Source organism: Nicotiana tabacum, chromosome 24 (assembly GCF_000715075.1).
Source record: "Nicotiana tabacum cultivar K326 chromosome 24, ASM71507v2, whole genome shotgun sequence".
In the NCBI taxonomy this organism is placed as follows: Eukaryota; Viridiplantae; Streptophyta; class Magnoliopsida; order Solanales; family Solanaceae; genus Nicotiana; species Nicotiana tabacum.
In genome coordinates, this window is record NC_134103.1 from 8,616,630 (window position 1) to 8,636,185 (window position 19,556).

Sequence of the window (19,556 nt, forward strand, 5' to 3'; positions counted from 1 at the left end):
ACTGGTGATATGTAGATGTCATAGCCTTCATCTCTTGCAACCATGGTCTTCTTAGGATAATATTGTAGCCCATATAACTATCCACCACCTCGAAAAGGGTCGTCTTCATCACCCCTTCGGCATTCATGGGCAGCAGGATCTCCCCTCGGGTTGTCATGCTTGCTAGATTAAACGGCGAGGAGTTATATGGCCAGAATGATGCTTCCTATGAGCTTTGCTTATTCCAGTACCCTCCATTGTATAATATTGGCCGAACTCCCTGGATCCACAAGAACAGGTTTGATTTTAAAATCTAATACATTTAAAGAGATTACCAATGCGTTGTTGTGTGGTAGCAACAATCCATCTACGTCCTCCTCCGTGAAAGTGATGCCGTCTTCAGCAACTTCCCGGAGCCTCTTTTTGTGGGTTATTGACAACTTCGTTTTTTTGCTGCTGAGAATGTAACCTCATTAATCTCGTTTCCCCTATAAATCATGTTGATCGTCATGCGCGGGGGATCTTCTCCTGCTTTTTAGGGCTCCATTTTATCACGACTGCAATCGTAATTATTTTTAGTCCGGTAACTAAAGAATTCCCTGAGATGACCGTTTTTCAGCAATGTCGCCACCTCTTCGTGCAGATGCCGGCAGTCCCCGGTCCGGTGACCATTTGTCATGTGGTATTCACACCACAAATTAGGATCCATCTGGTTGTGATCGGATCTCATTGGCTTTGGGAACTGGGCTTCCTTAATGTCCCCCATAGCCTACACCAACTCTACTACACTGATGTTGAAGTTATATTCTGAAAGTCTGGGGTAGGAAGAATCTCGAGAACTAGACGTTTCCTTGTCTTGTAACGACCTGTTGTTTCGGTAGTGATTAGTTCTTCTATTGGTAACGAACCTATCCGTCGACTGGAAACCTCTTGTCACGACCCAAAATCTCACCTGTCGTAATGGCGCCTATATCAATACTAGGAAAGCTGACAACCTCGATGAACCACAATTTCTCTTAAGTTTGAAAATAAAATATTTAAATCCAATGGAAAAATCTCACAAATACATATATAAATACACTCCCAAAATCTGGTGTCACTGAGTATATGAGTATCTAATATGAATACAAAGTCTGACTGATAAAATACTGTCTGAAAGTATATAACAGTACAATAACTAAAGGAAAGAGATACAAGGTCAACGGCCGAACAGCTACCTTGATAGTCTCCAACCGGTAACACACTAAGGTCTAATAGTCGCCGTGTCCGGAAGTACCTGGATATGCACACGACGTGCAGAGTGTAGTATGAGTACAACCAACTCAATAAGTAACAAGACTAACCTCTGGGCTAAAAGTAGCGACGAGGTATGCAGGTACAGTCCAGTACATAAATAATAGTACATAAATATAGGCATGCTTTCAAGTTCAACAGTTAAACTCAGTACAAGAAAAATAGATCAATATTGCATGATATGAGGAATGTGACATCTCAGTGGAAAGACCTCTTGTACTACTGGTCACTAATCATTCGGTCACTCGATACTGTTTATGGTCAATCCAGCCCAGGGGTATTCCATCCCGTATATATATTCACATCGACTGACAGTCAGTCACTCAGTACCGTATAAGGCCAATCCAGTCCTAGGATAATTTATCCTCATATGTAAATGATACGGACATGATCCATTTCCAGGGAAAATTTATCACAATATAAATAAATAAGGCAAGTCCATGCCCTGGGAAGTCCATCCCGAATATATATATATATATATAATCATCTACGCTCACTAGGGGTGTGTGTACAGACTCTGGGGGGGCTCCTTCAGCCCAAGCATGATATAAAACCTATATGGCATGCTGCAGGCGGGCAATCCCGATCCATAAAATGATAAAGCCTATAGGGCCTGCTGCAGGCGGGGAGCCCCATTCCATATAATAATAATAGATATATAAAGCCGATATGGCCTGCTGTAGGCGGGCAGCCCCGATCCCATAAATATCCTCACAATGGATGAACATGACTCAGTATGAAATATATATTTTTAAAATAATTAAATTCAACATCAACACGACCCTATGGGTCCCAAAATATCGGCACGTAGCCTAATCATAATCTTTAATACGAGTTTCAGTTAAATTTCCTAACACATGGAGATTATATGAATAACTACATGATTCTTTAAATTTTACAACTTCACAAGATTTATTCAAGTAACAATTTCTATGGTGCACGTCCGAGCACCTATCGCGTGTGACGTCCAAACAATTTATTCATACTCTCAGAACCAAGTTTAGAAGTGTTACTTACCTCAAACCTTGTAATTTCTTTACTCCGCTATGCCTTTGCCTCGCGAATCAATCTCCAAACGCCTCGAATCTAGTCATAATTAATTTGATTTAGTCAATGCAGATTATAGGAATTAATTCCATATGAAAATACTAATTTTTTCAACAAAAATCCGAAAATTGCACCCAAAAATCGCCCGTGTGGCCCACGTCTCAAAACCTGACAAAAGTTACAAAATATGAATGTCTATCCAACCATGAGTTGAATCATACAAATTTCACCAAATTCCGACATCAACTGGACCCTCAAATCTTCAATTAAAGTCTTTGAAGATTTCTACCATTTTCAATCCAATCTTTACCCATTTGAACTCAATAATCTTTCCACAAACTTTATTGGTACGTGTGTATAAATAATACTTTTACACTCAAGAATCATACTCTCAATCACTCATCTTTATCCAACTCGAAATTGAAGACTATGGTTAGAAATTCTTACCTCTTTGAAACCCTAGCAAGATCCTTGTGAAATCTTCAAACCTTGAACAAGAATTGATGGACAAATGGCTAGGTCTTCACTTTCTCTCTCTAAGATGCTCTCACCTCTCTCAAAACTATCAGTTGAAACCCTTCAAAATGACCCATAATAGTGTTTTTATAAGAATGGGGTCGGGTTTATAAAACCAGAAAAATAAAGCTCCGAAACACACTCTGCGGCCGCATATGCGACCGCATAATGCTTCTGCGGCCCGCAAAATGGGTCGCAAAAGGCCCTCCGAAGCTGGGCAAAACTATTCTAGTCTGCGGTCATTATGCGGTCCGCAGACCTATTCTACGGTCGTATAATGCACTGTAAAACAGTTCTGCAGTCGCATAATCGACTGCAGATTTACACTCATACCTGCCCAGCTTCTGCTCATTCTGCGGCGCCCGCAGATTGATTCTGCGGTCGCAAAGTGGACCGCAGAAATGCATCTTTCTACCAAAAGTTTTTCTTTAACTCCCCCCGTGCACTGTTCAACCCAAAATTTTTTACAACTTTTGTACTAATTGATCTACCTTGGCACCACAAAACCTTAATTTCCTTAGCAAAAATTCTCCGGGGTCGTTACACATAAGTCAACATCCGGTCAACCTTTTCAACTTAAGTTCTAAACCTTAGAACTAAGTGTTCTAAATCATTCCAAAACCTCGTCGGACCCGAACTAATCACCCGACAAGTCACATAACAACTGTAAAGCATAAATTGAGCAGTAAATAGGGGAACGGGGTTGTAATACTCAAACAACCGGTCGGGTCATTACACCTCTATCGCGTCCTTCGGCCCGTTCATAGGGCGAAAACCAGCTCCTCGAAGACTGCCGATCTATGTCAAAATCGTCTTTTGATTTCTCTTTATTCTTTTCCCGGTCTTGACCTTTAACTGACGCAGGGAAACCGAGCTGATCGTACTCAATCCTTATCTTAGACTCTTACCGATTGTGAACATCTGCCCAAGTTACCGCTTGGAACTCTAGCATGCTTTGTTTCAACTTCTGGAAAACATCAGAACTTCTCGGATTCAAACCCTTGGTGAATGCTTCAGTCGCCCATTCATCCGGAACGACCGATAACAATATCCTTTCCTTTTGGAACTGGGTTACAAACTCCCGCAATAACTTGGACTCTCCTTGTGCAATCCTGAATATATCGACCTTTCTGGCCCCGTCATGGGCCTTAATGAAAGAATCCGCAAGCATCTCGAAGGAATCTATAGAATGCTCAGGCAAAAGTGAATACCAGTTCAAGGCTCTCTTCGTGAGAGTCTCTCCGAATTTTTTCAACAAAACTGACTCGATCTCGTGGGGAGCTAAATCGTTCCCCTTCACGGCCGTTGTGTGGGTGGTGATATGCTCCTGAGGATTCGAAGTCCCATCATATTTCGGTACGTCCGGCATTTTAAATCGCTTCGGGATCAATTCTGGTGCCGCGCTAGGTTTATACGACAATTGAGTGTACTTCTTTGAGTCCGGCCCTTTCAGCATTGGTGGTGCGCCCGGAATTTGGTCAATGCAGGCATTCACTTCCCTCATAAAACCGTATGAGTTCGTTTTTGAAGGAATCACTCTCGTTGTTGTGACCGGATCCGCTCCCCCTATCCCCACTGAAGCTGACCTCGCCCCTCGGGGTGCTGTTGTTGACCCTCTGCGTTGTTTGATTTGCAGGAGCGCCGGGAGGAACTGAACCTCGTCCATTCACGTTATTGGAATCACCCGATAACGCCTGCTTTAGCTCTACCATAACCTTATTCTACCGTATGAGATGACATATAATGGCCTCTTGTTGCTCCTGCGGGACCCTTACCGATTCGACGACGTGCTCCTCTTCAACATCATCAGGAGTCGCTTCTTGAACATGTCGCGGGTACTATCTGCCGTGAACCGGCGTGACCTCGTTCACCTCACTGCGGGTATCACTGATTCAATCCTCGTGCTGAGGCTGATTTCATTGGGCTTCAAGGTTTTGTGTGTGTTGTTAACACCATTATCTGCCATTTTTATGATTTTTTGCTAAGAACAAATAATCAAACACGTTAGTAAAAGAGGCAAGGACCAACTTAATTACACAACTGTCTAAGCCCCACGGTGGGCGCCAAACTGTTTACCCGTAAAATGGTACAATTAAATCTATACGTGATTTATAGACAAGTGAATTAATTTGATCCTGAAATAATAGATGAATTAGATAAAAATATAATATTTAGCCTTGGGATGGAGATAAAGTAGCAGAAATAGAAATTTTGGGAGCAGGGCTTCCAGGCACAACATCAACAATATCAGTAAACAAGAAGATAAAATTATATTGAGTTTTGAATAGAGTGTAGCGTATGCTTGTCAGAAAATTCGTGTCCTTTACAATGATAATAGACCTCACTATTTATAGTTGCACCTAGGGAACAAGGTCCTAGGATCAAACACCTCTTTAATGTCAATTATGAGGGCCATTGAAGAATGTGTAACGACAGGCAGTGAATGACATATTTTTTGTAATGGGTTGTGTACTTAATGCCGTAGAATATTTCTCATTAAATGTTATCGAGTGGCGGACATTTACTTCATCTTTATGAGTATCATTCTCTCTGGTATCAGACGGGATCGTTGCCTTCGGATTCAACTATCTTCTGTATTCAGCTACATGTGTCACTTTCATATGCGATCATTTAATATAAACATATTTTATCCTATACGGTCCTATTTTCTCTGGTCAAAGCCATTTGGGATCCGAATGGTCACAAGCGTCTAATAGTTACCTTCCCTAACCAGCAGATCCTGAGATATTCGAAATTCTCCATTAACACCCAACAATTACGCCATAGCTAAGCGTAATGGATGGAATTTGTACTTATTTTTCATATAATGGACATAACATATGAGACTCTTTTCCCACAATTGTATCCTATACTCTGATTCTAAGCTGCATACAATGCGTTCTACTGAAATTCTATCTAATTTTATGTTCATTTGAGCACTCTACGTTGTTTTTGATTATCAATCTACTAGGAAAAAAATCATATTTCTCTCAATCTTTATTTAGTTTGATTAATTGTTCAACTTATCAATCTCATTGCTTTATTTTTACTATATTCATATCAACAAAGATTCAACTTTCTTGTTGAATTGCTTGTGGCCTAATTTCACAAATTTAATTCTTTGGCCTATCAAACGAATTTTGGTTAAACACTTACAAACATATTTAACATCCAATTAATTAAAAATACATGTTTTTGATCCATTTGTGTAAGAATTATGTTACATTTAAACTAGATTCAAAATTATATTATCTGACAACATAAAGTAAAAGTACAACCAAAACTAACATATGGGTAATTCAATAGTGTAAATGTAAAAATCAAATATCTCACCAACAAAAATCAGAATTCGTTACTGTAATATTCAAGAAATTAGAAGCGCAAATATCCATAGACTGAATATATTTGTATATGATTTTAAATTTTTAATTCGACGTTCATTTTGTGTCTTCGTTCGCGTTCTTCTCTCCACCGTGAAAACAGTCTCCGGCACCAAATCATGTCCGCGAAAGCCCGAAACTTCCGCCGCCGTGGCGGATACGACGGCGACGAAGAGGAAACCCCCACCACTAAGACAACCACCAATGGCACCGGCGCTAAACCTAAAACTCCTGCCCCCACCACCACCGCCACTAAGCCCAAAAAGAAAACCCTACTTAGTTTCGCCGACGACGAAGAAGATTCCGGCGAAAGTCCCTTCAATACGCCCTCCTCCAGACCCTCACGAATCACCAAGCCCTCCTCTTCATCGTCATCTTCTGCGCACAAGCTTACTTCTGGAAAAGACCGAATTGCCCCTAAAAAACCTTCAGTTACCTCTAATGTACAACCCCAAGCTGGTACTTATACAAAAGAAGCTCTCCTTGAGCTCCAGAAGAACACCAGAACCCTAGCAAGCTCTCGCCCTTCCGGGCCCAAACCCGGTCCTAAGCCCGGGCACATTGAGCCAGTGATTGTCTTGAAAGGCCTTGTGAAACCAGTTAGTGCGAGTAGTACTCAAAGAGCTGAAGCTGAGGAAAAAGGCCAAGAAAGTGACGAGGATAATGAAGTGGGTGTTGATCAATATGATGCAAAGACTATAGAAGCAATAAGGGCTAAGAGGGAGAGGCTGCGTGAAGCTCGGCCTGCGGCACGAGACTATATAGCATTGGATGAAGGGGGTAATCATGGGGAAGCTGAGGGGTTGAGCGATGAGGAACCGGAGTTCCAGAGGAGAATTGGCTTCTTCGGGGAGAAAACTGATAGTGGGAGAAAAGGTGTGTTTGAGGATTTTGATACTAATGATAATGAAGATGATGAGGAGGACAAAATGTGGGAAGAAGAACAGGTGAGAAAAGGGTTAGGAAAAAGATTGGATGATGGCGGGTCTAATAGAGGGGTTATGAGTAGTAGTGTAACCAGTGCTACAGCTGCAGTTCAGAAGGTGAATCTTGGAACTTCAGCTGCAGGAGCCAGTAGTGTATATTATTCCTCAGTACAGAGTATTGGTGTCTCTGTTGGTGGTCCTACAATTGGAGGAGGAGTGGTTGGAGGCTTGCCTAGTTTGGATGCCTTGTCGATTTCAAAGCAGGCTGAGGTTGCTAAAAATGCTTTGTATGAGAGTATGGGAAGATTGAAAGTAAGTGTTTGTAAGTGCATTTCCTGGTACTTTTATTTTCAGCGATCAACCTAGCAGCCCGTATGTAGACGATGCATATTAGTTTAGCATATGTTTTAGACGCTAATACCTCTACTGTATAGGTCCTATGCTTTCTAGGAGTGGTTTAGTGTTTCAGAGATTTATACGTTCAGAAAATTATACAGTATTTCTAATACTTTTTATTTGTATTTGCATATTTTGGCATGAGATGAGTTTAAATGGAATAACATGGTCTATGAAGATTGATATGGACAACTCAAATTGTTTGGGATTGAGGCGAGTTGTTGTTGTAATGATCACTACAAGCAATCAATTGACTGTACCTCGACCCCAAGCTAGTTGGATTGGCTACATTACTCCTTTTGTAACATTCTGTTCTAGTTTCAATATTCAGAGGATTTATCATAGTTGACTATTTTTATGTGACCCTCTTCCTTTATCCTAGCTTGGAATTGACTATGCTTAAGAAGTTCACATATGGGAAGAATAAACAATAAACAAGAATGAAAAATTGCACTTTCTTATGTGTTCTGAATACCAATTCCATGGATTAGCATTAGCTAGAGACATTTGATAAATGAAGTAGGTAATCTTTTTTTGATATTATGATATCTTGAGGCCGGGAAGATGGTTTTTGCTAAATCATTTTTTTCTCTTTCCTGACATTCTGTTGATAATCATGCAAGCATTGGTTTCATGGTATTACACAATGCTAGATTGGTATTCTCCTGAAATTATCTTCTGTTGATAATCATGCAAGCATTGGTTTCATGGTATTACACAATGCTAGATTGGTATGCTCCTGAAATTAGCTTTTGTGGTGTGATGTTGTTCATTTTCTGTGCACTCTTGTAAACTGTTTTTTGTTTGGCGTCTTTCCTCTGTCCTGGCTATGTTAGACTGTGATTTGGATCATGAGCCTGTCGGTTTACATTTATTTCAGTGGGGTTTTCATGATTTTTATAACTTTGAAACTGTTTATGGTAAATTTTACAGAGAACCATTGAGGTTCTGCATTTATGTTCATGGAGATATGGTGCCACGCCGATCCCGTGTGCACTAACGTAGGAATGTAAACTGAAAGCTACTGTCTCTACGCACGTAGTTTTTGAAAGGAGGGATGCACATGTGGTCAAAATTGCATTTACAATATCTTCTGTTCCCTATTCCAATTGATGCTGCAGTATTTGACCATCTTTTTTGTGTTGCCATGAGAGCTGTAGAACTATTAAAAATATTGCTCACAGAAAATACAGAGCACACATGACCGAACATAACAGCATGTGTTGCATTCTAAAAAGTATAATGGATACATAGTTAACACTATTGTCATTTATCTTCCTTGTCAGGAGTCTCATGGCCGAACTGTGGCATCGTTGAACAAGACTGAAGAAAATTTATCTGCCTCATTGTCAAATGTCACTACGCTGGAAAATTCATTGTCTGCTGCTGGTGAGAAGTACATGTTTATGCAAAAACTTCGCGACTTTGTTTCTGTTATATGTACGCTTTTACAGGTATGGGTTTTCTGATTTATGAGTGGCATATTATGTGTTTCCATTTATATTCTGGGGCTGCTGTGGCAATACTCTCAATACGAGCATGCCAGTCTTTCATTTATTTGGTTTTAGGCAATTAAATTGAGAAAAGATGCCCCAGAAGGGTGATAAGTACCACTTGTAGTTGTAGATGTGTTGTCAGTTAATGGGAATTTGTCAGGATGGTCAATTATCAGTCACTGGATGCTTTCTGAAAATTAGTCCGTTAGGTGGTTCTAGCAGAGTCTGATGCTTTTTTAAGATCCATTTAATTATTCAGTGTTAGACATAGCGGTGTAGTGCAGCTTAGGTGCTTTGCCTTGCTAAAGCAGCTCTTCTAAGAAGTGCAGCCATGGCATAAAGCATGTGTCTTGGGTCCATGCTTGAAGAGGCATTACTATAAATAATAGATGTGGCTGTCAATTTATATTGGAAGGAAGTGTCATGGATGAATATCCATAAGAAAGTCACTGAATTTGAATAAAAAACTTAAAACTGCATCTATGCATCGCTATCTGAATATTAATTTGTTTTTGTAATTGACATGGCTTTTACTCTGTCACTTAGTTGCAAATCCCCCCCCCCTCCCTTTTAATAGGCTATACAATGATTAGTTGTGTTTCTACTTTTATCTTGCATGCAAGATTTCTTTTTCTTCGTTTGTTCCTTGTTTCCACTAAAGTGCCAATGCTTGATATGTTTTTTTTTTATGAAGTTCAATGCTTGGTTATGTTTTTCGCCTTAGAAAAATTAATTCATTTTTGATAAGGATTTTTTTATTCTTTTCGTGATCAAGTAAGCTTCTTATTACTGTTTCTCTCTTTAGCGGCCACTAATACAATATCATACTATGTTTAGGTGAAAAATTAGTGGACTTTTAAGCTGTCTAAAGTTGGACTATTTGGTAGGATTATAGGGTAAAAATACCGAGGGCCGGTTTGTTTAATATTTTGAGAAGTTGAGTCTGCACACTCAATTTTTGAGCTTTTGCAGAAAGTGTTTGTTTGAGTTGTCCCGGAGAACTAAATCCTGTGTGCTAACTGTTAGGGTATTTTAAATCCTTACAGGATAAAGCTCCTTACATCGAGGAACTTGAAGACCAGATGCAGAAACTTCATGAAGAACGAGCAGAAGCTACCTTAGAAAGGAGAGCTGCTGATAATGATGATGAAATGAGGGAACTCGAAGCCGCTGTAAATGCTGCAAGACAAGTTCTAAGTAAAGGTGGGAGCAATGCGGCAACAATAGAAGCTGCCACGGCTGCTGCTCAAGCTGCAACAGCATCCATGAGGAAAGGAGGAGATTTACCTGCAGAGCTAGATGAATTTGGTCGAGATGTGAATCTGCAGAAACGGATGGATACGACTAGAAGGGCAGAGGCTCGGAAACTAAGGAGAGTGAGAAATGATGTTAAGAGAATGTCAGCTATAGAACGTGACAGCTCCTATCATAAAATAGAAGGAGAATCTAGTACTGATGAAAGTGACTCTGAGAGTACGGCATATGAGTCAAGCCGTGATCAATTGCTTCAGGTTGCCGAGCAGATTTTTGGTGATGCACATGAAGAATACTCTCAACTGTCTGTGGTTGTTGAAAAGTTTGACAGATGGAAGAAAGATTATGCCTCAAGCTATCGCGATGCATATATGTCACTTAGTATACCTGCTATTTTTTCACCCTATGTAAGACTGGAGCTTCTGAAGTGGGATCCTCTACATGAAAATGCAGATTTTATGGATATGAACTGGTATGTGCACAACTAATTTTATTCAATTATTCTCAAGGATTATGACCTCAACCCTTTCATTTCCAAGCCCGGTCCTTCTTTTTTGAGGATAGGAGCTTTGTGGCTTTATATTGTAGTCACAGAGGGCGAACGATTTATACTTGCCAATACTGATAATGCCAAGTGAAATATAGAAATTCCAGATGCTTTTTGCAATATAAATTGGTTTGAATTTGATGAAGTATTTGGCTCCATGCGAAGCAATCTTACGGAAGCAAGACATAAATGCTTCATTTCATCTCTCATGTGTTCATATTGCTAATTCCTTGAGATTTAATTCTCTTACCAACTATTTTTTTTAATTCCAGGCACTCTTTGCTATTCAATTATGGACTTCCAGAAGGTGAAAACGAAATAAACGCTGATGACGCTGATGCCAATCTTATTCCTCAGTTGGTGGAGAAACTTGCAATACCTATTCTACATAACCAGTTAGCAAATTGCTGGGATATGCTTAGCACTAGTGAAACAGAATGTGCTGTCTCTGCCATGAAACTGGTGTTGAGGTATGGCCCCTTTTCTAGCTCAGCCCTCAGCAATCTGGTTGCTGTGCTTCGTGATCGTCTAGCTGATGCTGTGGCTAATTTGAAGGTGCGTTCTTATCACCAGAGGCCAAAATTGCGTGCATAATTTTCAACACATTATTTTTAAGTATGGGTTTCTACACATCCAAGTGAAATAACTATTGGGAACAAGTTTTTCTAGAAAAATGCGACGAGACTAGGAATAGTAAAGTGGGGAGGAATGGAGTAAGATTGGCCCTCATCTTTTTTTGTTGGTAGTGAAGTCGTAAGTTTATGATGTGAAAAAGGATGAGAGGCTCCAATAGATTTAACACTTCTTTAATGTCCTTTAGTTAGTACTATAGGTTAATGCTCCTACACATTTTTGCATGCTGGTTTTGTTTAAACTGGATTGCTCATTTATATCTTCTGAACTTCTTTTGCAGGTACCAACGTGGGACACCGTCGTAATGAGGGCTGTACCTGATGCAGCACGTGTTGCTGCTTATAGGTTTGGCATGTCTATTCGTTTGATGAGGAACATATGCTTGTTTCATGAGATTTTTGCCATGCCTGTCCTGGAGGAGCTGGTTCTTGATCAACTCTTCAGTGGAAAGATTCTTCCTCATCTTCGAAGCATTCAGTCGAACATTCATGATGCTGTAACAAGAACTGAAAGAGTTGTCGCATCAGTACGCGGTGTCTGGGCTGGACCCAAAGTCACAGGGGATTGCAGGTACTGTTAATTTGAGTAGGTTATTTAGTTGGCATTCCATGTTCTCTAGTCTTCATCAGAAATTCCATCTTTAGATCTCTACTTGCCTTGAGATTGTTATTCTTAGCTTCATTACTTAACAATGCTAACTTGCCATATATTTGTTGGGGTGTGATATGAGTAGAAGAAAGATTTAAAGGAAATAGAAAATGGCGTGAAGTAGTCTAACTCTCTTGGGACTACTTTCTTGTCTGGCATATGGACAATTGGGTACAGTATCCCACATTGGTCGTTGTTCTAGTCTTGGCTAGGAGCGCGTGGTTACAAACTAGAGAAGAATTCTTTGTTCACCAATTATATAATACTACAGAAAGAGACATATTCTTTGGTGCTTTGACCTCCCAAAGCATGTATGTAATTCCATTATTCTTCTTTAGTAGGCAAATAGTAAACATGTAAGATATTGCCTTACCAAATGGGAGAAATAGAGAAGGTAAAAAGCAGAGGGGAAAAGATATATTATAGAAGCGAAAGGGTAAAGGACCAACTCATCTATGTTTATTTATTATAATTATAGTTACAGACATGCTTTAATGAAAAAACGAGCATCCTTTCCATGAAGCTGTAACTTCTATCACAGCTGTGAGCAAGTACTTTCGGTTGGTGGAATTTTGGGGAGTAACATGCTTGCGTCATATGGAGGAAAGTAAAATGGCTTCCATTATTTGTCCGGCCATGCCCTTCAAAAAACATTCCCTTTCCTTAATAGACTTGCTGTAACTCTAACATCCAAGAAATTCTTTGACATCTGCTTTTGGAATCCAATTTTTTCATAAGTAAGAAATATTTTCTTTTTATTTTTTTGATAGGTAAGAAAATTAATTTTATCTAATGACGGAATTTTTTTCCTCTGATGTTAGTGCTACTAATTTGCTTCAAGGAATATAACAACCAGAAATAACTTTTGAAGTGCATGGCTAACTTGCTGTCTGAACTTGAATAGCTGAAGCTTAAGTTCCCTTGGTTTTAATAAGTAAAGCAGTGCTTGACTCTAGAATCTAAGACTTTCTGATGGGTGTTAGGTTCTCTAAACTCTGTGGTAGACACGAAAACCAAGGCTCTGTTTGGGACTTTTCATATCATGACAAGATTAATGCTAAGTTCAGATGGGGTGAAGACATGCTTGTACTTGTTAGTAGTACAATGAAATTGAAGAGTTCCCCAATACTACCTTAATCACTGACACCTTCCTCACGATGCTGTTTGTATAGATTCATAGTTTGATCAGAATCATGTTTCACTACAAATTTAACTTGTCTTGGCACCACAGAGAACTCATATAAGAAAAATCTACTTTTCAAAAGACTGACAAATAGGTCAAAAGTGATCGTTAAAATATCCTTTTCTTATTTAACTGTCACTTGTCAACTTTTGATAAGCCGAGTAAGAATGACTTGTCACCCCAACAAAAAAATCAATGCCCATTAACATGTAGGAGTCATCATATTCTGTTAGTAAGTAGAAAATTTATAATCGTCTCCTTTATTATTTATACTTTTGCTTATCAAAAAATAAGTTAAAAAAGAGAGTAGTCCAGTGGCTTATCAAAAGAAAGGGAGGGTAGTTCATGGTCAAAGTTAAGTACTAAAGCTCCAGGAACTTAAATATGAAGTAACTGGACTTGGTTGCCAGAATAGTCTGGCAGTCATCATTATGGCATATGCTGTGATGAGGTGTAAAGGGCAGAGAGCTTAGCAAGTGAGAGAGAAGATCAAATCTATTAGCTTATTCAAGGTTAAGATATATCTTATAAGTTATAACTTACCTTGTCAAAAAAATTTAACTTATAACTATATTACGGGTAAACTTATATTTGGTCATTTATGTGTACTTGTTCAGAGGCTTGTTGGCAAATGCCAAAATAAATCTTCTGACTGTCATGGTCTTTGTCGCCATTGCCATGTCATTTGCCGATCTTCCAAAAGTCATAAATGAATGGTAGCCGAAGAGAAGAGAGGGAAGGTGGCTCATTGTAGATTTTTGGGGGAGAAAGAAGAGAGGAAGAGATAAAAATCCATTCGTCTGTTTTCTCCCTTCATCTAGTTGGTGTTGACGGGGGTAGAATGTAGTCATTGTGATGATTTTTCAGCTGGTTGGTGGGAGAATGTTTATCTTTGACTCATCCATTTGTCTGGTTGTCTCTAGACATGTGGTTTACCCATATGAGGTGATGTTTTTTTTTTTCTTAAATAAGAGGGAAGGATTATATTGCAACCACGTGTGTGGCCTAGCGGTCAATAAAGTTGAAAAATTTGTGGGAAGAGCAAGGCTCAAATCCTAGCCCAATGTTAAAAAATTGAGTGATTTTACCTTTACTACTTAAGCCTTGGAGGACAAAGTTACTCGGTACTTGTGTTTGTACCAATGTAGATGTACAGGGAAATAGTCTGAGGTGTGTGCAAGAACACTGGAAAGGAAAGAAAAAAGGGGTAACATCTTGAAGAGATCTTCATGTAGAAGAGATGGACTCTAGGAACTGGCAAAAAATCGTCAGCTCCTTCCATGATCAGTTTGTTTTATAAATATCTGATTTACGTGGTTTCTTGTGAAACTGTTTATTCTTTCAATCTTACTGATGTTCTTTAATCCGTTATCCGTGTGCAGTCCAAAGTTACGACCGTTGGTGGATTACTTGCTAAAACTTGGCAGAGTGCTCGAGAAGAAGCATTCATCAAGCAGTGGAGAGATAGATACGTCTAAATTTGCTCGTCGGTTGAAGAAGATGCTCGTAGAACTAAATCAATATGACTATGCTAGGGACATATCAAGAACCTTCAACATCAAGGAGGCCTTATGATCTCACTTGCTTTTCTTGGTTCCATTGTCTTGCATACAAAAGAGGGGGTGCTCTAGTTTTAGCAGTCTTCTACAATTTTGAGTTTGATGTCAATGCCTTTTTTTTTTCTTTTTTTGCTTTTAGGTTTTTCACTGTTGTCACAAATTACCCTACTTTCAACACTGACAAGTGCAATGAAAACATGAAGCTGAAATTGTCTCATTACTAAATCATATGCAGGTTTATAGTAGGAATGCATGATTTTATCATATTCTAGCCCTTCACGAACTAACTTGTTGATTTTTGGTTTACCTTAGTTGATTCTAACTTCAACATCAAACTTAGGAAATTTAGACGAAAACTTGTATAAAATTTGTATATAACATACAGAATGTATATATATATAAAAAATATATATTTTTTCGGCTATTATTTTGAGAGTAGCTATAATTTTTAAAGTTTATGTTATAAAAATTATAAGATACAATTATGATTAGTCTCTTTGCTAACCGTGTAATTTAATGTCCTTTAGTAAGTAGACAAGTTTGCAATACTTGGAGTAGTTGTCAATGTTTAGTTGTATTTGCAAATATGGACTTGTAGTTGCTTATGCTTGAAAATGCACAAAACAATTGATAGCATCAATATTTTTCTGTCTCGGAGGGGAGACTTGGTGTAACTAGTAAAGTTGTTGTCATGTGACCAGGAGGTTACGGGTTTAAGCCGTGGAAACAATTTCTTGCAGAAATGTAGGGTAAGGTTGCGTATAATAGACCCTTGTGGTCCGTCCCTTCCCCGGACCCTTATGGTACAATAGCGGGAGCTTAATGCACTGAGCTGCTCTTTTAATATTTTTCTCTCTTGAATAATAAATACACACAACTACCGCTATTGCGACAAAAGTCACATTAAATCTAGTAACAAACCTATAAGATCAATTAAACATGTAGGAATCCACTTTGTCCTTTTTCTTCGGATTCTTGTACTATGCTTTTATTATTCTTATTTATGGGGTGTTTTTATTGTGATCTACCAGTCAAATAGAAGTTTGAAAAAAAAAACTATAACATCAAACCTAGTGGTCAACAATGTCTAACAAGTCAATACCAAAGTTCAAACTAAAAAAATGGGTGAAAAACATAACCTAGAAGGGTAGTTGAAAAGTTAAAAGATAAACCAATCTACTTACCTTTTTTTTTTCTTTTCCTTTTCCTTTTTCTTTTTTCACATGGCATTTGCTAGTATATAGTAATACAATTGCCTACAAACTATTTGGAGAGTCTTTAAAATTTCTTGCACAACATAGTTTTTGAGAAAATTAAAGAAAATATGACTTCACCACCATTTTCTAATGGAGTAACAGGCAAAGGTGGTCGGATTCTCATTGTCGGGGCGACCGGATTCATCGGACGATATATAGCACAAGCAAGTCTTGATGCTAATCGAAGAACTTATATTCTTATTCGATCATTCCCAGATTGTCATTCTAAGATTAAATTGATCAAAGCATTTGAGGATAAAGGAGCCATAACCTTGCACGTAAAAGTGTTTATCTGACTTAATTATTTGTTATTCTTCACTTTTTGATTTTCACAGGATGCATGCAATAATGAAATGTAGAAAAAGTTCTATTTGGTTTGTTTAATTGTCTTTTGTTATTTTTGATAATAGGGTGATATAAATGACCAAGATTATATGGAGGAGATGCTAAGGAAACATGAGATTGATATAGTAATATCAGCTGTAGGTGGTGATAGTATACTTGATCAACTTGCCCTTGTTCAGGCCATGAAATCTGTTGGAACTATTAAGGTAAATCTTTACAATATTTTCATTTTTCTCTCAAAAGAAAAGAGAGAAAAAGGTGTCTAAGTTTCATGAGATTTATACATTTAACATAATCGTATGTACATCAATCCATGCCTATTGTAAAAGTCAACGATACAAAAAGATTCCCCGTATATCATCTGTAACAAAACTATGAAAAAGAGTTAACAATTCGGACCGTATTGTAAAGGTTTTTTAAACACAACAAGAAAAAGTAGGAAGCGATGTCCAAGAATGAAAAAAAGGGGTTAATGAATGAATACGAGTTATTGCTAATCAATAGTATAAGATACATGCGAGATACAACAATCTTGTTCAATATCTGCGCTTGATCAAATTACATATATACACTGACGGTGTAATTTTTTTATTTTTATTGTTATGCTTTATTAGTGTCTTTTAATATGTTGTAGCGGGTAAACTCATGTTTATGTTTTGTTTGAAATTAGAGATTTTTGCCATCAGAGTTTGGACATGAAGTAGACAGGTCAGATCCAGTGGAACCAGGGCTAAATATGTATAAGGAGAAAAGGAAAGTGAGAAGGTTGATAGAAGAGCTAAATATACCCTACACTTACATTTGTTGCAATTCAGTGGCTTCTTGGCCTTATTATGACAATAAACATCCTTCTCAAGTTCTTCCTCCTCTTGACCATTTCCAAATATATGGTGATGGCACTGTTAAAGGTACATTTATTCCCACCTCACTAAAATATTTACAAGGGAAATTAAGTTAAAATTGTCTTTTTGTGGTTCAACAATTTGTATGTTGATATATGTTTTTTCTAAAAATTTTATTTTATGGGATCATCACGGTTCGCTCTTCTTGAGAATCCATACATCCGTTATCAGTGTATGAACATCTATCTTTCCTTTTTTCGCCCCATGTCGCTACATTAGTTCATGAATTATGGCAAAAATTTTGTTCTAATGTACATCTTGTCGAACAACTTCTTGGGATGGTGTTTTTTTTTCTTTTTCATTTTGACTATAATTTTGAGCTAAATGAAAGGAATAGAGATTTATATTGCCAACCCCAACTTGCTTGGGACTAAGGTGTACAAGTTGTTGTTATCATTGTTGCTGTTTCTTTTTTACTAAAATTTCTGTTGAATGGAAATTTTGGTATACCTTCCCTTCTTCTTCTTTTTTTTGAGAAATATCTCAATTAATTGTTTCACTCTTATTTTTTCTTCTTTTCATCAATTCACTCATTGTTATCTTTATACTTTGAAAATTGCAGCTTATTTTGTGGCTGGTCCTGATATTGGAAAGTTCACTATCAAAGCAGCAGAAGACTATAGAACTGTGGACAAATGTGTACATTTTCGACCACAATGCAACTATTTTAACATGAACGAACTTGCTTCTCTTTGGGAAACTAAAATTGGTCGAACATTACCTAAAATCACAATTACTGAAGATGCACTTTTAGCTGTTGCTGCAGGTTTATACTCTTTAACAACCCTATCGTATCCCCTCTGTTCGATTTTATATGACACTATTACTATACTATTATCAGGAAATAGTTTTAACGGTATGTTTCAACCAAGTAAATCATAAACTTTTACAAATCTTTACATGCGATTCACTCACTTTGGAAAGAATGAACGTATGTACGTAGAGGCAGATCCATAATTTTTTGTTTATGGATTCTGAATTAATTTTTTTTTAAAATTTATTTACTGGGTTCTGAATAGATTATTTGTATATATTAAATAAATATTTAACACAAATATAAAGTTTGAGCAAAAGTTACTGGGTTCTGCGAAATCCATAACGACCATTGTGGCTCCGCCCCTGTATGTACGTAGTATATATATATATAAACACACACTCTTACATTCATACTCCTAACTTTTACCATTTTTTTCCTAACTTTTACCATTTTTTTGAAGGATGGAAGAAATATATGCAAAGAAATGAGCATAATTTGCATCTCGAGCATATGTTATACTTGTCAACAAATAACACACTCATTTGTCAAATTTATATGTTGTCATTTTGCAGAGAATATCAACCCCAAAAGTGTAGTTGCAGCTCTAACACATGAAATTTTCATAAGGGGATGTCAAATTGAATTTTCAATTGATGGCATAAAGGACCTTGAAGTTTGCAATTTGTACCCTAATGAGTCCTTTCGCACCATTGATGAGTGCTTCAATGATTTCTTTTTAAGAATGGATGAGATGTGCATCAAAATGCCTATTAACTAGACTAGTTTGCAATTTTTGCTATTTCAATCCAGCTATCTTGTCCTTTTATTCTAAACTTATGTTGAAAGACATTTTTCTTTCTCCATTTTTCATGAGTAAAACAGTTATTTTCTTTTTTACTTATTTTTAGGTAATATTTGCCCTAATTTTCGATGTAATATTTTCCTTTTTTTATGCAATTCATTTAGTAGCTTTTTCGTGTTTTTTTCTGCCTTCACCATATGCCTATAATGTAAAAACAATTCTCCAACTAATGATTTTTTTAACTATGGATATGAAAGCTTTAAGCCTCGATTTTTTTGTAGAAATGACACCAGGTAGCACTCAAAAGAACTGTTATTTAGGAATTAGTCAATGCGTCCTGAATTTCAGTTTTCCGATTCTATTTTTCGGGACACAAATGCCCTAAATTGTCCTGAAATTAAGATTTTTCGTTTAAAATTTCAAAACAATATAAGTACGCTAATCCCTAAATAGAAAGGTAACTTGAATTAGCATTCGGACTATGAACCATTGTCACTCGTTAAGGCTCCATCTCGCCTTATTTATTACTACTAAGTTCAGGAAAATCAAAATTTGCATTAAGTTATTTGTGCACCTACCCCATTTTTCTTCCAAGTAAGCAGTAAACTGAATTCTATAAAGATAAACATGTAATTTC

At 37.6% G+C, this 19,556-nt stretch overlaps 2 protein-coding genes across 3 annotated transcripts; both read left to right on the top strand.

Annotated features, from left to right (window-relative positions):
* Positions 1-6,216: 6,216 nt before the first annotated feature.
* On the top strand, positions 6,217-15,121 carry LOC107815500 (transcriptional repressor ILP1). Its single transcript, XM_075247029.1, has 6 exons — positions 6,217-7,453; positions 8,824-8,991; positions 10,080-10,759; positions 11,107-11,389; positions 11,748-12,037; positions 14,681-15,121. The coding sequence occupies exons 1-6, from the start codon at positions 6,335-6,337 to the stop codon at positions 14,871-14,873; spliced, it is 2,733 nt and encodes a 910-aa protein (XP_075103130.1). The 5' UTR covers positions 6,217-6,334; the 3' UTR covers positions 14,874-15,121.
* A 906-nt stretch (positions 15,122-16,027) lies between these two features.
* Positions 16,028-19,099, top strand: LOC107815501 (leucoanthocyanidin reductase-like). Of its 2 annotated transcripts, none has more exons than XM_016641079.2 (5): positions 16,028-16,397; positions 16,524-16,664; positions 17,129-17,366; positions 17,923-18,126; positions 18,690-19,099. In XM_016641079.2, the coding sequence occupies exons 1-5, from the start codon at positions 16,182-16,184 to the stop codon at positions 18,893-18,895; spliced, it is 1,005 nt and encodes a 334-aa protein (XP_016496565.1). In that variant the 5' UTR covers positions 16,028-16,181; the 3' UTR covers positions 18,896-19,099. The 2 variants fall into 2 exon arrangements, with proteins under 2 accessions (XP_016496565.1, XP_016496567.1); XM_016641081.2 differs by having other exon boundaries at positions 16,045-16,391.
* Positions 19,100-19,556: the final 457 nt, after the last annotated feature.

Coding starts and splice junctions, on each gene's coding strand:
- LOC107815500 (XM_075247029.1), top strand. CDS start 6,335: ATGTCCGCGAAAGCCCGAAACTTCCGCCGCCGTGGCGGATACGACGGC. Junction 7,454..8,823: donor AGAGTATGGGAAGATTGAAA/GTAAGTGTTTGT, acceptor CTTCCTTGTCAG/GAGTCTCATGGCCGAACTGT. Junction 8,992..10,079: donor TTATATGTACGCTTTTACAG/GTATGGGTTTTC, acceptor AAATCCTTACAG/GATAAAGCTCCTTACATCGA.
- LOC107815501 (XM_016641079.2), top strand. CDS start 16,182: ATGACTTCACCACCATTTTCTAATGGAGTAACAGGCAAAGGTGGTCGG. Junction 16,665..17,128: donor AATCTGTTGGAACTATTAAG/GTAAATCTTTAC, acceptor GTTTGAAATTAG/AGATTTTTGCCATCAGAGTT. Junction 17,367..17,922: donor TGGTGATGGCACTGTTAAAG/GTACATTTATTC, acceptor TGAAAATTGCAG/CTTATTTTGTGGCTGGTCCT.